The sequence below is a fragment of the Tupaia chinensis genome, unplaced genomic scaffold, assembly GCF_000334495.1.
Source record: "Tupaia chinensis unplaced genomic scaffold, TupChi_1.0 Scaffold000387_1, whole genome shotgun sequence".
Lineage (NCBI taxonomy): Eukaryota > Metazoa > Chordata > Mammalia > Scandentia > Tupaiidae > Tupaia > Tupaia belangeri.
This window is the reverse complement of record NW_006159889.1, coordinates 2643010-2662476: the sequence shown is the minus strand read 5'-3', so window position 1 is coordinate 2662476 and position 19467 is coordinate 2643010. Positions and strand designations below refer to the sequence as shown.

Below are 19467 nucleotides of genomic sequence, written 5' to 3'. Positions count from 1 at the left end.
AAAAATTATCACAGATTTAAAATAATACTGTAGGTTAGGTATTCAGAGACTGAGCTGGGTACTCTGATTCAGTCTTTTACAAGGCCATAATCCAGGTATCAGTTAGGTCCAGGGTCTCATCTGAAGGCTCAGCTGGAAAAGGATTTGCTTCCAAGCTCACTTGTTTTTTGTTTGTTTGTTTAAAAGAATTATTTTATTTAGCTTTATTTATTTATTTATTTTTTTATTTGACCAGAGAGGGACACAGAGAGAGAAATCACCCCTGGGAGATATAGCTACATCACACCACAATCCTTTTTCCTCCATTCTCCTCCTGGGATCTTGGGCACACAGGCACATGCACCCAGTGTGAATTTCAAGTCACTGGGTCCAGGACTCAAACTGCCATCAGCCATATGGGAGTCCAGTACTATAACCGCTATGCCATTTGCCGGTCCCTCACACCTTTTTCTCTAATTGATTTTTTTAAAGAATCATTTCCTTTATTTTACTTATCATTGTTATTTTCACACTGACTAGAGCAAGACACACACACACACACACACAGAGAGAGAGAGAGAGAGAGAGAGAAAGCCACCAGTTCCAGGACTCAAACCATGGTCACCTGTCTGTGTGGGAGTTCAATGCTGGCCCCCTCTAATTGATTTTTGGTTCTCTAAATGACCCTTCAATCTCTTCTATAGTCATTTACTTATCCATTCATTCATTCAACCAATAAACGTGCACCAACTCTGTGACAGGTACTGTGTTTGGAGTTGGGAGTTAAAGGTGTTGAATTCTCACATGGCTGACCGCAGTTTGAGTCCCAGACCTGGCGACTTGCTTTCTCACTTTCCCTTTTCTCTCTCTTTCTCTCTGATTTTCTACAAAAAAAAAAAAAAAAAAAAGAGGGGCCAGTTAGTTGCATGGTTTTTAGGGTGCTAGACTCTCACATGGCCAGCCGTGGTTCGAGTCCTGGACCTAGTGACTTGCTTTCTCACTTCCCTCTCTCTTTGTCTCTCTTTGGTCCAATTTAAAAAATAATAACGATGATAATGAATAAAATTAAATAAAAAATAATTCTAAAAAATTATTTTTAAAAAAGAAAAGGAAAATGTGAGTAGTTGAATATGGCAGAATTTTTTAAAGTGGAAATTCATAGTTTTTCTGCTCTCTTAACCTTATTTGTGTAGTTTGTCTTCTTAGGATGGACATTCTGAAGTTACCTGCTCTGCTATCAAAGTGGAATTTACTTTGCTAAGGCAGAACAGAAAGAAATCTTTACAAGTTTCTATAATTGGTATCATATTTTGAGATCTCAGTTACCATAGCATCTACCAAAAAGCAATACAAGGAAGGCCTGAAAGGGAGGGAGATGTAGCTGAAGCGCAACACAGCTGTGAAATTGGCTGGCTGGAAGTGATTGTTCCCAGGACATCCAGTAATGCAAGGTTTTTGGACTTGGGCAGGGTCAGTACTCCAAATTATATTCAAAAGTAACATCTCTGTGTTTGATTTTTAAGTGGGTGGCCCTTAGCCACCACACCACCTGCTGGCCCGAGTTATTGTTCTTTTTTAAGAGAGATTTCTGTTATAGGGTGTATGCACTCTTCAGAGAGACACAGAGAGAGACAGAAGACAGAAAGAGAAATACCCCTCCCCCAGGGGGTATGGCCATGCCACAATCCCTTCTCCTCCAGTTTCCTCTTGGGATTTTGATCATGCGCACACACACACACACACCTGGTGTGAGTTTTAAGCTGCCAAATCTGGGACTCGAACCGCAGTCGACTATGTGAGAGAGTCTAATAACATAACCATTACACCATCTGCTGGTCCCAATCATGATTCTGTGCCTCTGTGTGAAATGCTTTTTGTGAGTTATAGATACTATACAGATACTGGTAGTACATATTACGAAGTATTCAGCACTGTATTATATATTATGGGAAATATAAAAGAATCATAGGGGCCAACACTTGGTGCTGGACTTCCATATGGCCGACGACAGTTTGAGTCCCAGACCTGGCAGCTTGCTTTCTCACTTTCCCCCTCTCTCTCTCTGTCATTCTGTCCCCCTCTCTAGTCAAATTAAAATAAATAAATAAAGTTAAAATAATTCTTGAAAAAAAAAGAATCATTAACTTGCCTTTGAAGAGTTTATAATCTGGTTGGGGGGAAGACATAACACCAAGAAAAGCAATAATGTGACAACCTGTAAGATCATTGTCTACCAGGGAACTTCCACAGCTAGTAAAATATGTACTTTTTCTGTTTTGTTTTGTTTTAGGTTTTTGCCATAGGGTATATGTGCTTGCTAGAGTAAAACAGAGACAGTGAATGGGAAGGTGAGAAATGATCCCCTGAGGGGATGGTCATGCTGCAATCTCTTCTCCATTCTTCTCCTGGGATTTTGGGCATGCCCGCATACATGTGCCTGACGTGATTTTTCAAGCCACCAGGTCCAGGACTCAGACTATGGTCAACCATGTGGGATTCCAACACGTTAACCACCACGCCACCTGCTGGCCCCATATACTTTTTTTTTGTAATGCCCCATACATAGCATAAAATCTAATATATAGGCAGCTGTGAAATTGGCTGGCTGGAAGTGATTGTTCCCAGGACATCCAGTAATGCAAGGTTTTTGGACTTGGGCAGGGTCAGTACTCCAAATTATATTCAAAAGTAACATCTCTGTGTTTGATTTTTAAGTGGGTGGCCCTTAGCCACCACACCACCTGCTGGCCCGAGTTATTGTTCTTTTTTAAGAGAGATTTCTGTTATAGGGTGTATGCACTCTTCAGAGAGACACAGAGAGAGACAGAAGACAGAAAGAGAAATACCCCTCCCCCAGGGGGTATGGCCATGCCACAATCCCTTCTCCTCCAGTTTCCTCTTGGGATTTTGATCATGCGCACACACACACACACACCTGGTGTGAGTTTTAAGCTGCCAAATCTGGGACTCGAACCGCAGTCGACTATGTGAGAGAGTCTAATAACATAACCATTACACCATCTGCTGGTCCCAATCATGATTCTGTGCCTCTGTGTGAAATGCTTTTTGTGAGTTATAGATACTATACAGATACTGGTAGTACATATTACGAAGTATTCAGCACTGTATTATATATTATGGGAAATATAAAAGAATCATAGGGGCCAGCACTTGGTGCTGGACTTCCATATGGCCGACGACAGTTTGAGTCCCAGACCTGGCAGCTTGCTTTCTCACTTTCCCCCTCTCTCTCTCTGTCATTCTGTCCCCCTCTCTAGTCAAATTAAAATAAATAAATAAAGTTAAAATAATTCTTGAAAAAAAAAGAATCATTAACTTGCCTTTGAAGAGTTTATAATCTGGTTGGGGGGAAGACATAACACCAAGAAAAGCAATAATGTGACAACCTGTAAGATCATTGTCTACCAGGGAACTTCCACAGCTAGTAAAATATGTACTTTTTCTGTTTTGTTTTGTTTTAGGTTTTTGCCATAGGGTATATGTGCTTGCTAGAGTAAAACAGAGACAGTGAATGGGAAGGTGAGAAATGATCCCCTGAGGGGATGGTCATGCTGCAATCTCTTCTCCATTCTTCTCCTGGGATTTTGGGCATGCCCGCATACATGTGCCTGACGTGATTTTTCAAGCCACCAGGTCCAGGACTCAGACTATGGTCAACCATGTGGGATTCCAACACGTTAACCACCACGCCACCTGCTGGCCCCATATACTTTTTTTTTGTAATGCCCCATACATAGCATAAAATCTAATATATAGTCGGAATGTAATTAATGTTGAACATTCCTGTTCTTTTTTTCTTTTTTTTTTTAAAGAGTTTGGGTTTTTTGTTTGTTTGTTTTTTACCATGGAGTGCATGCACTTGCCAGAGTGACAGAAACAGAGAAACAGAAAACAAAAAATCATCCCCCAGGGCGAATGGCCATGCCATAATTCCTTCTCCTCCATTCTCCTCTGGGGATCTTGGGCATGCACGCACATGTGCCAGGTGTGAGTTTTAAGTTACCAGGGCTGGGACTCGAACTATAGTTGACTACATGGCAGCCCAGCAACATAATCATTACTCCATCTGCTGGTCCCAATCATTCCTGTTTTTACAGGTGAGCAGACCTAGGTTATTATTTGCAAAGAGAATTTCTTACTGTGCTTGGTGTGCTGTGCAGTGGGTTTGTGGATCCTCTACTTTGGCTAAGCAGTATTTTCACTGCTCCTTTTCTTTTTTTTTTTTAACAATTTCACATTTATTAAATGATTATAAGAATGGTATGACAAACTTATGTATTCTTCACTCAGATTCTCCATATGTTTGTTTGTCTGCTCATTTTCAGGTTTTTGCCATAAGGCACATGTGCTGATAGGAGAGAGACAGTGAGAGGGAAAGTGAGAAATAACCCCCTCAGATGATTAACTGTTTCTTTTGATGAAAGAGAAAGTGCATGGGAGGAAGAGAGTCTTTTTTTTTTTTTGGAGAGATTTTCACTGTAGGGCACGTGCGCTCGCCAGACAGACAGAGAGAGACATAGAGACAGAAAGCGAGAAATCACCCCCCAGGGGGGATGGTCACGCCGCAATCCCTTCTCCTCCATTCTCCTCTCGGGATCTTGGGTACGCACGCACACGCGCCCGGCGTGAGTTTTAAGCCACCAGGTCCGGGACACGAACCGCGGTCGACTACGTGAGAGTCCAGCGACATAGCCATTATGCTAACTGCTGGTTCCCAAAGAGAGTCATTTTTGACCAAGTTTACCATGTCACAATCTTTTCTGCCCCAACCTTTCAGCCAGCCACCATACCTATAGATTGGGCTGGGAATCAAACCCCAGCCTCCCATACCGTCTTAGCCGTTGTAGCCATTCCACCTGTACCACCATGGCTGGCCCAGATTTTCCAAATGTTAACATTTCCTACATCATTCTCTCTTTCTTGCTTGTAACATATATTCGATATATATAATAAATATACAAAATATGTTGTATATAAAATTGTTCTTTTTCTGAGCTGCTGAGAAGATGCAGATGTCAATCCCCTTTACTTATTTATTTACTTACTTTCTTATTTATTTATTTTAGAGGATTTTGCCTTAGGGCATGTGTGCTCGCCTGAAAGAGAGAGAAAGTGAGAAATCACTACCCCCACCCCCATGGGGATGGCCGCTCCACAAGCCTTTCTTCTCCATTTTCCTCTCAGAATTTTGGGCATGCACATGTGCCTGGAGTGATTTTCAAGCCATTGAGTCTGGAACTCAAACTATGGTCGACCATGCGCTACACCATCTGCTGGCTTCCCCCTTACTTTTAAATATGTCAATGTGTAGTACCCCTCCACCAGCCCTTGTTAAAAAGAATAGTCTCTTAAAACAGGAAGTTACATTGGTACAATGCTTTCATCGACAAACCTTATTCAGACTTCACCAATAAACAATAATATCCTTTATAGCAATACAAAAAATGTTTGCTGATGTTTTAAACATTGTAGTATGTGTTCCATAACACTCATCAGGGCTCCTCTCCAATCTCAATCCTTTATTTAGTTCCAAAAGCAATGCAAGTAGATGCCCTTTCCCCTGACTTAGCCATGAAGATAGGGCAAATGGCTTTATTTGATTTTCTTTCTTTTGTATGATTCAGTGGAGCAGCGTGACTTCATTGGAGTGGACAGCACAGGAAAGAGGCTGCTCTTCATGGCTAATGAAGCAGACTTGGATGAAGAGCTGGTCATTAAGGGATCCATCCTCCAGAAGTAAGCCCCAGGGTCTTTCTTCTTGGCAATTCCCCTTATATTAAAACAAAATAAAACCACCCAGTGGATGGGAAAGAAGGAATGAAAACTACACCATACTGTGTGAAATTGATGAAAGTATGTGAATGTTTGTCCCATGAGACAGGATAAAGGTCTTTTCTTCACAGCATAAGCTTAGCTTTTCCTTTTCTTGCCAACGTAGAGCCAAATCTGGCATAGGAGTAGGGCAAAGTAGCTGTAGGAGACCAGTTCTTTCTGACAGTGTTTTAGAACCACCTTCTTTTCCCCTTTTAATTGTAGTTAAAAAAAAAAAAAAAGAAAGAAAGAAAGAAATAAAAATATAAAACATAAAATTTACCATCTTAACCATTTTTTGCTTTTTAAAATTTTAGCTATAAGGCATGTGTGCTCTCCAGACAGAGACAGAGAGAAAGTGAGAAATCTCCCTCTGAGAAATCTCACTGTCTCTCTCACTCCCAGGCGAGCACACATGCCCTAAGACAAAATCCTCTAAAAATGGCCTCACTGCAGTTCCCTCCTCCATTCTCCTCTTGGGATTTTGGGCATGCATGCATACATACCCAGTGTGATTTTCAAGCCACTGGGTCCAGGGTTCCAGCCACACAGTTGGCCGTGTGGGGTCCAGCACCTTAACTTCCATACCACTTCCTGGCCCATCTTAACCATTTTTAATACACTGTTATGAAACAGATCTCCAGAACTCTATTACCTTGCTCATCTGAAACTCTATACCCACTAAATAACAGCTCCATTTTCTCCCCTCCCCACAAATTTCTGGTAACCACCATTCTACTTTCTGTTTCTATAAATTTAGCTACTCTAGATACCCTAATATAAGTAGAATACAGTATTTGTCTTTTTTTGTAACTAGCTCATTTCACTTAGGCTAATGTTTTCCATGGTTATCCGTGACATAGCTTATGACAGAATGTCTTTCCTTGTAAGGATGAATAACATTTCATTGTATGTATATACTATATTTTGTTCATTGTTTATCCATTGACAGACATTTGGGTTGCTTCCGCCTCTTGGCTATTATGAGTAGTGCTACACTGAACATGGGTCTGCAGATGTCTCTTTGAAAACTTCTTTTCAAGAAGTGGGATAGCTGGATCATATGGCAATTCTATTTTTAATGTTTTAAGGAACCTCCATATTGTTTTCCATGGCAGTCACACCATTTTACAATCCAATAAGAGTACACAATTGTTCTAGTGTTTACATCCTGGCCAATGCTTATTTTCTTGCTTTCTCTCTTCTTTTTTCTTTTTTTTTTGGGGGGGGTAGTAACCATCCTAATGAGTGTGCAGTGATATCTCACTGAGAACCTACTTTTTAATACAAAGTTATACATAGGCAGCTCAGTCACATTTTCTTTAGTCAGCATTTATTGAGGACTTACTCGACATCGAATTTTCATCAGAAGCCATCATACTCAGAACTCATTGCCGGTGCCAGCAGACGGCATAATGATTATGTAACTGGACTTCCATGTAGTCGACCACAGTTTGTGTCTTGGACCCGGTGGCTTAAAACTCATGCCGGGCATATGTGTGTGTGTGTGTTCAAAATCCCTAGAAGAGAATGGAGGGGGAAGGATTGCAACATGGCCGTCCTGCCAAGGGGTGATTTCTCACTTTCTCTTTCTTTCTCTGTCTCTGGTGAATGCATGCACCCCATAGCATTTTTTTTTTTTTTAAGAATTATTTTGCTTAAATTTATTTTTTAAATTTGACCAGAGAGGGACAGAGGGAGTGAGCAAGACAGAGAGAAAAGGAAAGTGGAAAAGCAACCCACTAGGTCCAGGACTCAAACCACGGTCGGCCATGTGGGAGTCCAGTATCCTTAACCACCACACCATCTGCCGGCTCCCCAATAGCAAACATTTTTTTTTTTTTTTTTAGAGAGATTTTCACTGTAGGGCGCGTGCGCTCGCCAGACAGACAGAGAGAGACATAGAGACAGAAAGCGAGAAATCACCCCCCAGGGGGGATGGTCACGCCGCAATCTCTTCTCCTCCATTCTCCTCTCGGGATCTTGGGCACGCACGCACACGCGCCCGGCGTGAGTTTTAAGCCACCGGGTCCGGGACGTGAACCGCGGTCGACTACGTGGGAGTCCAGCGACATAGCCATTACGCTAACTGCTGGTTCCCAAAATTTTTTAAATTAAAAAGTTAAAACCGGTAGCTAGGGCCAGTCCATAGCCTAGTGATTAAAGGAGCCTAGATATCACATGGCCAACTGCAATTCAAACACCACCTGGGGATGCCCCAAATCTTGACAAACTGAAAAAAATGAAGGAGAAGGAATTGCAGCATGACCCTGCTCCAGTAGGCTGAGCTTTCTCCCTTACCCTCTCCCCTTCTGTCTGTCTCTCTCTCATGAATGCATGCATCCTCTGGCAAATAAAAAAAGAAAGAAATGGAAGGAATTTCTTTACAAGTATACATAAATACTCATTCAAACATTAACTTAAAAAAGAGTGATAATAAAACCGTAAAATGACATACAAGAGGATATTATAGAACTTAAAACATGGAGAACTAAATAATCTTACTATGGAATTCTTTCATGTATTTTAAAATAGTAAAGAATAGACTAGACACCACCAAAAATCAAATTACTGATGTAAAGCAATTGTTTAAAATATTCTGTGATTTAGATGAAAAAGAAAATGGTTGGGCTGGCCGCAAAGTCTAGTGATTAAGTAAGCCAGGTCTCACATGGCCAACCAAGGTTTCAGTCCAGCCCCAGTGGCTTGAAAACATGCCAGTCACATGTGCTCCGTGCCTGAGATCTTGGAAGTATAGATTAGTGGAGGAGAAGGAATTGCAGTTTCTCTCTCTCTCTCTCTCTCTGTCCCCCTCTGGTCAAATAAAAATAAATGATGAATAAATAAAATTAAATTTTAAAAATTTAAGCATTTAGAGAACAAAAAATGCTGATACTTAAATGAAAAACTCAGTGGAAAGGTTAGACAAGAAACTTCTTCAAAACTTCCCACAACAAATTGATGGAAAATAGAGAAATGATAAGAAAATTAAAGGAACAGCCATAGAGGCTAAACTCTTCCTTCCTTCCTTCCTTCCTTCCTTCCTTCCTTCCTTCCTTCCTTCCTTCCTTCTTTCTTTCTCTTTCTTTCTTTCTTTCTTTCTTTCTTTCTTTCTTTCTTTCTTTCTTTCTTTCTTTCTTCTTTCAATGTTTGCTGTGTGGTGCATGCACTCACCAAAGAGAGACAGAGAAGGAGTGAGAGAGAGTGAAAGTGAGAAAGCACTTTGCTCGGGACAGGATGGTCATGCCGCAGTCCCCTCTCCTTTACTCGCATCTCAGGATTTTCGGTATGCACACACACGCACCCAGTGGTTTTCAAGCCACCAGGTCTATAACTCTAACTAGCCATCAGGGATCCAGCCACCTTAACCACTAAACCACTGGCTGGCCCAAGGCTGAACATTTCTAATATGGAATTACAGAAAGACAGAGAAATGGAAGGGAAAATAAATGATTACTTAGACAAAACAAAAACATTTCTTAGAATGAAAGGAACTGGGGTTTTAGATTGAAAAGAAATGGAAATGGCCAGCAAAATGGATAAGAAGAAACTTACCAAGTTTGTCACTGAAGTTTTATAACTCTGATGACAAAGAAATGCTCCTTCAAGTTCCCAGAGAGGAGAGGATATCATATACAAAGGAATTAAAACAACTTGGAACTTCTTAGCAGCAACACTGGAAACTATAAAAGAGGAGAAATGCCTTCACAATTCTTAGCCTTCTGTCTAGTAAAACTGTCAGTCAAGTAGAGTAGAGAGCTTTTCTGACATTTGCTTTTTGTGCATTTTTTTTTTTTTGGAGAGGTTTTTTTGCTATAGGGCGCGTGTGCTTGCCAGACAGACAGAGACAGAGAGACAGAAAGCGAGAAGTCACCCCCCAGGGGGGATGGCCACGCCGCAGTCCCTTCTCCTCCATTCTCCTCTCGGGATCTTGGGCACGCACGCACACGCGCCCAGCATGAGTTTTAAGTCACCGGGTCCGGGACGCGAACCACGGTCGACTACGTGGGAGTCCAGCGACATAGCCATTACGCTAACTGCTGGTTCCCTGAATTTATTTTCAGAAAGCTGCTAGAGGATGTATAACTCTAAAATCCAACATAAAGTAAGAAAGAGAAACTATAGGATATTGGAGAAGATTTTGGGACATATAGTGTTTAGTTTGGAGATGAATTTTTTTAAATAATTATTTTATTTAACTTTATTTATCCATTTATTTATTTATTTTAACTTGACCAGAGAGGGATAGAGAGAGAGGCGGAGGAAGAGAGAGAGAGAAAGTGAGAAAGCAAGCTGCCAGGTCCAGGACTTGAATCACAGTTGGCCATGTGGGAGTCCAGCGCCCTTAATCACCACACCACCTGCAGGCCCCTGGAGATGAATTATTGATAAGAACCTAGAAAATGAAGAAATAACAAGATAATTACTAACGCCAAGACAAACAACAAAAATATACAGGGAAAAATTAATCATTAGTTACCAAATGACTCAGCTATAACTAAAGTTTATATATGCATAATATACAATCACTGATTCAGTCTAACCAAAGGCATGATATAATTACTTTGGAACAGTGGGAGGCCAGTAATGTGTTGGAGTCAAAGTGAAGAAAAGAGAAATAAATCTTCTTTTCCATAGTAAATTGCTGATATCTAGAGCTGAAGTCATATTAACTTAAGCATCGATATTGAGCAAATCAAAATAATTAAATAATTATTTTAAGTTATGACATATTTTTCTGATTTTCTGTGCAAAAATGTGTCACGACTTTTCCAACAACCCAATATATTGGGAAGGTGTAAGGTACAGGAAATATGGGCTTTATAAGGTGGGAGCAGGGCTGATAATGAAAGAAAACTAAATTCTGTTTTCCGCAGTGGAAAATCAATAGATAATTCCTGAAATGGAAAAAAAAAAAAAGAAATATCAATAAGAATGTTATTAGTGAATCCACTGTTAAGAGTTGAAAGAGAGAATGTCTCATCTGACTTTTTCCATTGTAAACCTTAAGAAATTTTTGCTACTTAAAATAAAAATAAGATATAATACAATAGGGAACCAGCAGTTGGCGTAATGGCTATGTCGCTGGACTCCCATGTAGTCGACCACAGTTCGAGTCCCAGACCCGGTGGCTTAAACTTACACTTGGTGTGTGCATGTGTGCCCAAGATCCCAAGAAGAGAATGGAGGAGAAGGGATTGTGGCATGACCATCCCCCACTGGGGGGGAGGGGGTGATTTCTCACTTTCTGTCTCTCTGTCTCTCTCTGTCATTCTGGTGAGCGCACGCGCCCTATAGCAAAAACCTCTCAAAGAAATTATGATAATACAATAAAATGTGGTGAATCAAGTATAAAGGACTGCAATTTTAAGACCATAATGTTTTCCAAGAAAAACTAGCTAGGTGTTTTTGCTGAATTAATCAAGGTTGCTCAGAATGCTTTCTGCACTAGATATGGCTACTGACTTTTGTTGAATTCTTCATTTCTTCCTGACCCAATAGCAAAAGCAAACCTAACTAAACTCTGAACCCTTCTATTCTGTCAGGTCATCGGAAAAGTCATGATGTGTTTTACTGTGCAAAAATGTGTCATGACTTGTCGGACGACCTGATATTTAATTGTTGTGGGCATTTTAAAGATACATTTACAAATTCTTTGTACATCTTTCCTCAAGAGATGGAGTTTTATTTCCTTCCCCTTGGATATTAGCAGGACTTAGTGATTTGTTTTTAGTAAACACCTTATGGCAGGAGTAATGGGGTATCACTTCTAAAATTAGGTTATCTAGAAGGGCCTTGATAAAAAAAAAATACTGCAATTGGAACCAGCAGTTAGTGTAATGGCTATGTTGCTGGACTCCCATGTAGTCGACTGCGGTTCGAGTCTCGGACCCGGTGGCTTAAACTCACGCCGGGCACGTGCCCAAGATCCCGAGAGGAGAATGGAGGAGAAGGGATTGCGGCGTGGCCATCCCCCCTGGGGGGAGATTTCTTTCTTTTTGTCTCTGTCCCTCTCTGTCTTTCTGGCGAGCGCACGTGCCCTATAGCAAAAAACTCTCAAAAAAAAAAAAAAGAAAAATACTGCAACTGTGCCCACCTAGTGGGCACCCATGTTCTCTCATTCACTTTTACTCTGGGGACGCCAGCTGCTAAGTCAAGAAACAGCCCTGGGAAACTAGCTGCCATCTCATGAGGACTTTCAGGCAGGCCATGGAGAAGCCCAGGTGGTGAGGAACTGACACCCGCCAGCAACCACATGAAAGGCAGATAGTCTCAGGACTGTCAACAGTCATGTTGAAAGCAGCTCCTCTTCTTGCCAAGCCTTAAGATGAGTACAACCCCAACCAACAGCTCAGTGACTAGAGCCTTAGGAAAGACTCTGAGTCAGACCCACCAGCTGAACCACTCGCAGGATCCTGAACCACAGAAGCTGTAAGATAAAAAGCTTTTGTTGCTTTAAGCCTGTCTGAATTTGAGGTGATATGTAACTCGGTAATAGTAATAAAATTGTATATCTTTAGACTTTGAATCTGTAGTTTCTTAGAAATAATGAAGCTTAAAGTCATCTTGGGGAAAAATACATCCCCATATAGGCTATTTCTTTCAGCCTCAATTTGTTCCCCACATCTCCTGGAACAAAGACGAGTCAAATGATATATAGAATGCATTCTGCCTCAGCAAGATGCCTTTGCTGAAATCTTGGACAAACCACCAGCTTGATCCAAAACATTAAAATAATGTTTAAATAATAATAAACATTAGCCTTATTAAACTTCAAGAGCTTTTATTGCTTAAATATTAGCAATATAAAGTCCCATAATGCTTCTTTCTTGTATTCCTAGAAGGAAAGGCCTAGGTTAGAATGAATTCTTGAGGGACCAGCAGTTAGCGTAATGGCTATGTCACTGGACTCCCACGTAGTCGACCGTGGTTCGAGTCCCAGACCCGGTGGCTTAAACTCATGCCGGGCGCGTGTGTGTGCGTGCCCAAGATCCCAAGAGGAGAGTGGAGGAAAAGGGATTGCGGTGTGGCCATCCCCCCTGGGGGGTGATTTCTCGCTTTCTGTCTCTCTGTCTGGTAAACGCACGCGCCCTATAGCAAAAACCTCTCAAAAAAAAGAATGAATTCTTGAGAGGGCCAGCTAGTGGTGTAGTGGTTAAGATGGCTGGATCCCACATGGCCAACTGTGTGGTGGCTTGAAAAGCATGCTGGGCACGTGTGTGTGTGTGTGAGTGTGTGTGTGTGTACCCCAAATCCCAAGAGAATGGAGGAGAAGGGATTGCAGCGTGGTCACTCCCACTGGGGGGGTGTTATCTCACTTTCCCTCTGTCTGTTACTCTCCAGTGAGTGCACATGCCCTATAACAATAAATAAATACATTTCTGAGAAAAAGAGCTACCTTTTTTTTTTTTTTAAAGCAGGTTGGAAAATACCAGATGCTTTTTTTAAAAAAATAATTATTTTATTCGACTTTATTTATTTATTTATTTTAATTTGACCAGAGGGGGACAGAGTCAGAGATAGACAGCGAAAGTGAGAAAGCAAGCTGCCAAGTCCTGGACTCAAACTGTGGTCAGCCATGTGGGAGTCTAGTGCCTTTAATCACCATGCCACCTGCCAGCCCCCAAAAGAAGCTACCTTTTAACCTACTTGTGTCCATTGCAGTAATGTAATATGATAGACATAGATATATACTAACTAGGACCCCTTCAAGGAAAGTCCCCCTTCAAGGAAGGCCCCACTACTCATCTAGGGATTGTGGTCAGTAAGCCTCTATCTCACCAACTTCAGGATCTGCCATGATCTTCAACAGTCATACTGTCTAGCTTCATGTCCTTATGGCAGGGCTCCCCAGCCCCTGGGCTATAGACCAGTGTCGGGCCACCGGGTTGGCAGCAGGCAAGCTATGAAGCTTCATCTGTGTTTGCAGCTGCTCCCCATCTCTCACATTGCTGCCTGGGCTCTGCCTCCTGTCAGTCAGTAGTAGTATTGGATTGTCGTGGGAGCACGAGCACGAACCTTACTGTTGTGTGATTGTTACATTGTATGTTGTGATATGGTAGTGGTGGAAATGGGGTGCACAGTGGTTGTGGTACACTTGGATCACCCTGGAACTAACACGCTCCCACACACAACCCAGTCTGTGGAGGGATTATCTTCAGTGAAGCTGGTCCTTAGTGCCAGGAAGGTTAGGGACCTGTGCTTTCTGGGGAAGCCTGCATACTCTGAATGAGGTGGGGGTATAAAGGCCCATCCACTTTGTCAGGCAGTATTTGCTCCAGATCTCCCTACTGGGTTGACTGAGGCTTTGTAGACCCTGTATCTCATTTCAGTTTTTACCTCTACCCAGTCCTGCTTATTTTCCCTCTTTTCACAGTTATTAGTTCCTAATAAACATCTTTTACTCCAGATTCTATGTCAGCATCACTTTTGGAGAATCCAGTCTTAAACACGCAGTAACATGGTTTTCCCTGTAGTTGCCACTGCCTGGTAAGGCATATTTTCTCACCCCTGGAAAGATCATTCTTTCAATTGTAGAATTAAATTACTTGGATGATTAAATTATTTTCTTCTCCAAAAGCAAGCTTGTTGCATTAGTCTTTGCATGTATAAGAACGATTATGAGGGCTAGCAGGTGGCATGGTAGTTAAGGCAGCTGGGCTCCCACATGGCCAACCATGGTTTGAGTCTCAGACCTGGCAGCTTGAAAAATCACATGGGGCATGTGTGTGTCCATGCCCAAAATCTCCCAAGAGGAGAAGGGAATGGGAGTGGCCATCCTCCCCAGGGGATGATGTCTCACTTTCCTTTCTGTCTGTCTCTGGTGAGTGCATGTGCCGGATGGCAAAAACCTAAAACAAGAACAAAAACCTACTATGAATGTTATCTTATAACATTTGTGCCTTTTATAACTCCAAAATAAGCATAGTATAAAACAGTGTATACCCATTCAACCAGAGCACTTCTAGCATGATACTACTATAAATATTGATTTCTTGTCTCCCCTTCTCCCAAGACCAGTAGTTCCCAACCCTGGGGAGCATTTTTGTTTTTAATTACTAGAGAGCAAGTGTGCTTGAGAGAATGAAAGCAAGAGAAAGCGACCTCCAGGGGTTATGAGCATGCTCCAATCCTTTTCTTCCATTTCCCCTTCCCATCAGGATGTGGGGCACACACACACCTGCACTCAGTGTGTTTTTCAAATCACTGGGGCATATTTTTCAAACTGCTAGGGCCAGCATTTGAGCTGTAATCAGCCATGTGGGACCTAGTTCCCTAACACAGAGCTTAACTATTACTGGTCCTTAGTTCTGGGAAAGTTGGGGATCTTAACCAATGCCAGTCCCAGGAGAGCATCTTTTAAAATACTGATACTTGAGGGACCAGCAGATGGTGTAATGATTATGTCACTGGACTCCCCACATAGTTGACCATGGTTCAAGTCCCAGACCTAGTGGCTTAAAACTCAGGCCACTGGGAATGAAGAAGAAGGGATTGCTGCATGGCCATCCCTCCTGGGGGTGATTTCTCATTTTCTGTCTCTCTGGCAAGTGCAAACACCCTATAGCAAAAACCTCTCATTAAAAAAAAAAAAAACTGGGGAAACAAGCAGATGGCGTAATGGCTATGTCACTGGACAACAGAGGATGGCGTAAGGGCTATGTCACGGTACTCCCATGTAGTTGACCGTGGTTCGAGTCCCGGACCCAGTGGCTTAAACTCATGCCAGGCACATTTCCAGCGAAATAGCCATTATGCCGACTGCTGGTCCCAAGGCTGTTAGGCTTCTTAAAAATCATATTTCTCACAATAAGTGGGAATTCTTATTTAGAGGGAGAGTTTTTTTGTTATAGGGTGTGTGCACTCACCTGAGAGACGAGAAACAAGAAATCACTCCCCCACCAAGGGTGCATGGTCATACCACAACCCCTTCTCCATTCTCATCTCTGGATTTTTAGCATGCATGCACACGTACCCAGAGTGAGTTTCAAGTCACCTAGTCCAAGACTTGAACCATGGTCAGCCATGTGGGAATCCAGCAGCATAACTATTATGCCATCTGCTGGTCGCAGTAAGTGGGAATTTTATTTTGCTACCAGATTTGGTAGATGGTTGTTTGAGTAGTGATGAGTTACTGAAATATTTTAATTTTAATTTTACATGGTTTAATATTGTTTCTTGAGTTTGGGACTGCAAGTGAGCTCTAAGTTCTCAGGAGAGGTATTTATCAATTCAAATCATATTTGGCTTCCTGATAAATTCAGAAAAATGAGTTCTTGGTATGTCTGGTGTTACAAGTCAACTGTTATTTCATGTCAAAAGAACATTCTACATGTTCTTTCTGTCGCAATCTGAGTGTTACGAAAACAAAGTTGTCTCCAGAGTATAATGTCAAGCCTCATGGATGCCAGGGATCCCTTCTTTCACATAGGTGGTCATGACCATCAGAGGGAGCGGTACATTTCCTAGGATATTTTTTTTTGAGGATGAAAATGATAATTGTATCACATATCATTTCTCAAATTTTGTGCCAGTTACTATGTTAAAGGTCTTATAGGATCCTTACTATAATCCTTTGAAATCAATACTATCAATATTGTTATACCTATATTATTAATGAGGAAACTGAGTAAGAATATATTAGAAGTAAGAAATCCTGGAACCAGCAAATGGTGTAATGGTTATGTCTCTGGACTCCCATGCAGTAGATCGTGCTTTGAGTCCCAGACCTGGCGGCTTGAAACTCATGTCGCGTACATATACATACATGCCCAAAATCCCGAGAGGAGAATAGAGAAGGGATAGCAGTATGACCTTCCCTCCTGGGGTGATTTCTCATTTCTTTCTCTCTGTCTCTCTGGTGAGTGCACACGCCCTATGGCAAAAATCTGTCTTTAAAAAACAAAACAAAACAAACAAACAGAAAAAAAACCAGGGGCTGGCAGGTGGTGTGGTGGTTAAGGGCACTGGACTCCTACATGGCCAACCACAGTTTGAGTTCTGGACCTGGCAGCTTTCTCACTTGCTCTCTCGGTCTGTTCTCTCTGGTCACATTTAAATAAATTTAAAAAATAATTCTTTAAAAAAGAAAGAAGAAATTCCAGTAAATGTTCGTTTGAATGAAGAGTGGGAAATTGCATATTAATGAGCCATTTTTAAGGATCTGTAATCCAGGGCTTTGTTACTTTGCAATAAATATCCTAGAGAAGGGTTGGACCCTGGCCCTGTGGCCTGGTGATTAAGGGATCTTGATCACACATGGCCAACTACCGTTTGAATCTCAACCTCAAAGGCTTGAAAACCCCATGAAGATGGGGAGGAGACGGGCATCAGCAGGTGGTGGTGGTTAGGCGCTAGACTCCCACATGGCTGACTACAGTTTGAGTCCTGGACCTGGCAGCTTGAAAGTCATACCTTAAGAAACCTTAAGAAAAACCCACTGTGTGTGTGTTTATGTATGTGTACCCAAAATCCTGACAGAATGGAGAAATGGAGAAGGATTGCAGTGTGACCATGCCCCATTGAGGGGTGCTTTCTTCCTTCCCTTGTCTCTCTCTGCTGAGTGGACAAGCACTTTGTCAATAATTTAGAAAAGAAGGATTGGCAAACTTTTTCAGTAAAAGGCCAAATAGTGGGGACCAGCAGGTGGCATGGTGGCTGAGACACTGGACACTCCCACATGGCCGACCACAGTTTGAGTCCCATACCTGGTGGCTTGCTTTCTCACTTACTCTCTCTCTGTTTCTCTCTGTTCAAATTAAAATGAATGAATAAATAAATAAAATTGAATAAATAATTCTTTTTTTAAAAAAGGCCAAATAGTAAATATTTTAGGCTCTACAGGCCATATGTTCTCTGTTGCTTTTATGTAACAAGTTAGTGTGGCTGTGTTCTACTAAAACTTTATTTACAAAAACAGATGGCAGGGCTATCCAGCTGGCAGGTGTAGTTTGCCAACTCCATTGAAGTTTTTTTGTTGTTTTTTTGTTTGTTTGTTTTTCTCTCCATGAAGAATATGATGAAGCCTTATTAACAAAGCTTGGTTCTTATAATGTTCAGGAGATAGCTGACTAGATCTAAAATTCTTTCCATGAAAAAACAAGTAAGGGTTTTGTTATGGGTTTTTGATTATTGTTCTAAATCCATTTATCAAAATAAAAATTTAGGAAACAGTGCGGTTCCTTTGTATTTTAGATGAGCTCATGTAAGATGTAATTAAGCAATAAGTATCTCTCACTATATTAAAAAATAGGATCTTGGGGCCACCAGATGGTGTGGTTAAAGTGCAGGACTCCCACATGGCCAACAATGGTTTGAGTCCCGGACCTAACAGCTTGCTTTCTCACTTTCTCTCTCTCTCTCTCTCTCTGTCTTTCCTCCTCTCTCTCGGGTAAGCACACATGCCCTAAAGCAGATTTTTAAAAATAATAATAAAATTAAATAATCTGTTTTTTAATTTACGTTCATTCACTGTACACCAATATAGTATACAAAATGAGATTTTTCCACCAGAATACACTGTATATTGGCTTAATCAAGGGTATTACCATACATATTATCGTCAACAAATAATTTTCCATTTCTAGTTTCTTATATATTTTTGCTTTTTTTCCCCTTTGATTCTCTACCTCTCCCCTTCTGCCATTTCCCATCCTCCTCCCACACTATCTCTGGTATCTACGTTGTTTTCCATTCCTTTTTTTTTTTTCTCACATTGTATTGATTCACTAAAGATCTTAATCTAAAAACTTTTAACAGCAAGCACAGCTGATATATACATTTCTATGAACACATGTCTGACTTTAGGTTTAAACCTGAGTGAGTAAAGTGAACATACTATAAAGTAGCGTCTAGCTGGGACTATATAAGTTACTGCAGTCATTAAATAGATATTTTTAATGCATTTTTAATTTCAAGAAAAGCAGTTTTAGTTTAGTTGAGATCAAACTCAAAAAATGTTAAGACTTAAAGCCAGGAAAAAGGTTAGGATTCATTTCAAATAGTAGGTAGATGAAACTATCAACAGTTCAAGAGAAGGCAAAAATCTTTAAATATGGAAAACAAAACATAGAAGAAAATCAGTAATGTTTTAGTCAAAAGTCATAAAATTCTATTTAACCAGTTCAGTCTCATGTAATCAATCTCTCTTCTGTTGAATTTGTAGTGTTACTGTGGTCTGATCTTTCCTTTTAAACTCTGGAAGTTAACATTCCACTCCAGAATTGTCTCTACCATTAGGCTGGCCACTTTCTTGGTTGTTTTTTATACTCATCTCTGTGTGTCTGACTTCAGTTTTCCTGGTATAGTACTCCCTTCAGCATTTCTTGGAGAGTTGGTCTGGTGTTGGTAAATTCTTTCAATTTTTATCTGAAAATGTTTTTTGCTTTTTTTTTTTTTCCCTATATGAAGAATAGTCTTGCTGGGTATAGTCTTCTTGGTTGAAAGTGTTTATCACTTGGGACCAGCAGTTAGCATAATGGCTATGTTGCTGAACTCCCACGTAGTCGACCGCGGTTCGCGTCCCGGACCCAGTGGCTTAAAACTCAAGCTGGGCGCGTGTGCATGCGTGCCCAAGATCCCGAGAGGAGAATGGAGGAGAAGGGATTGCGGCGTGACCATCCCCCCTGGGGTGTGATTTCTCGCTTTCTGTCTCTT

At 41.2% G+C, this 19467-nt stretch overlaps 1 protein-coding gene across 2 annotated transcripts in view; it reads left to right on the top strand.

Moving 5' to 3' along the window:
* The window catches only part of EIF2B3 (eukaryotic translation initiation factor 2B subunit gamma), a 116688-nt gene that overhangs the window by 43205 nt on the left and 54016 nt on the right, over positions 1–19467 (top strand). For both annotated transcript variants that reach the window (XM_006153803.2, XM_006153802.2), the window contains exon 5: positions 5625–5736. In XM_006153803.2, coding sequence (XP_006153865.1) covers positions 5625–5736 — 112 coding nt within the window. The remainder of the gene's footprint in view (positions 1–5624; positions 5737–19467) is intronic.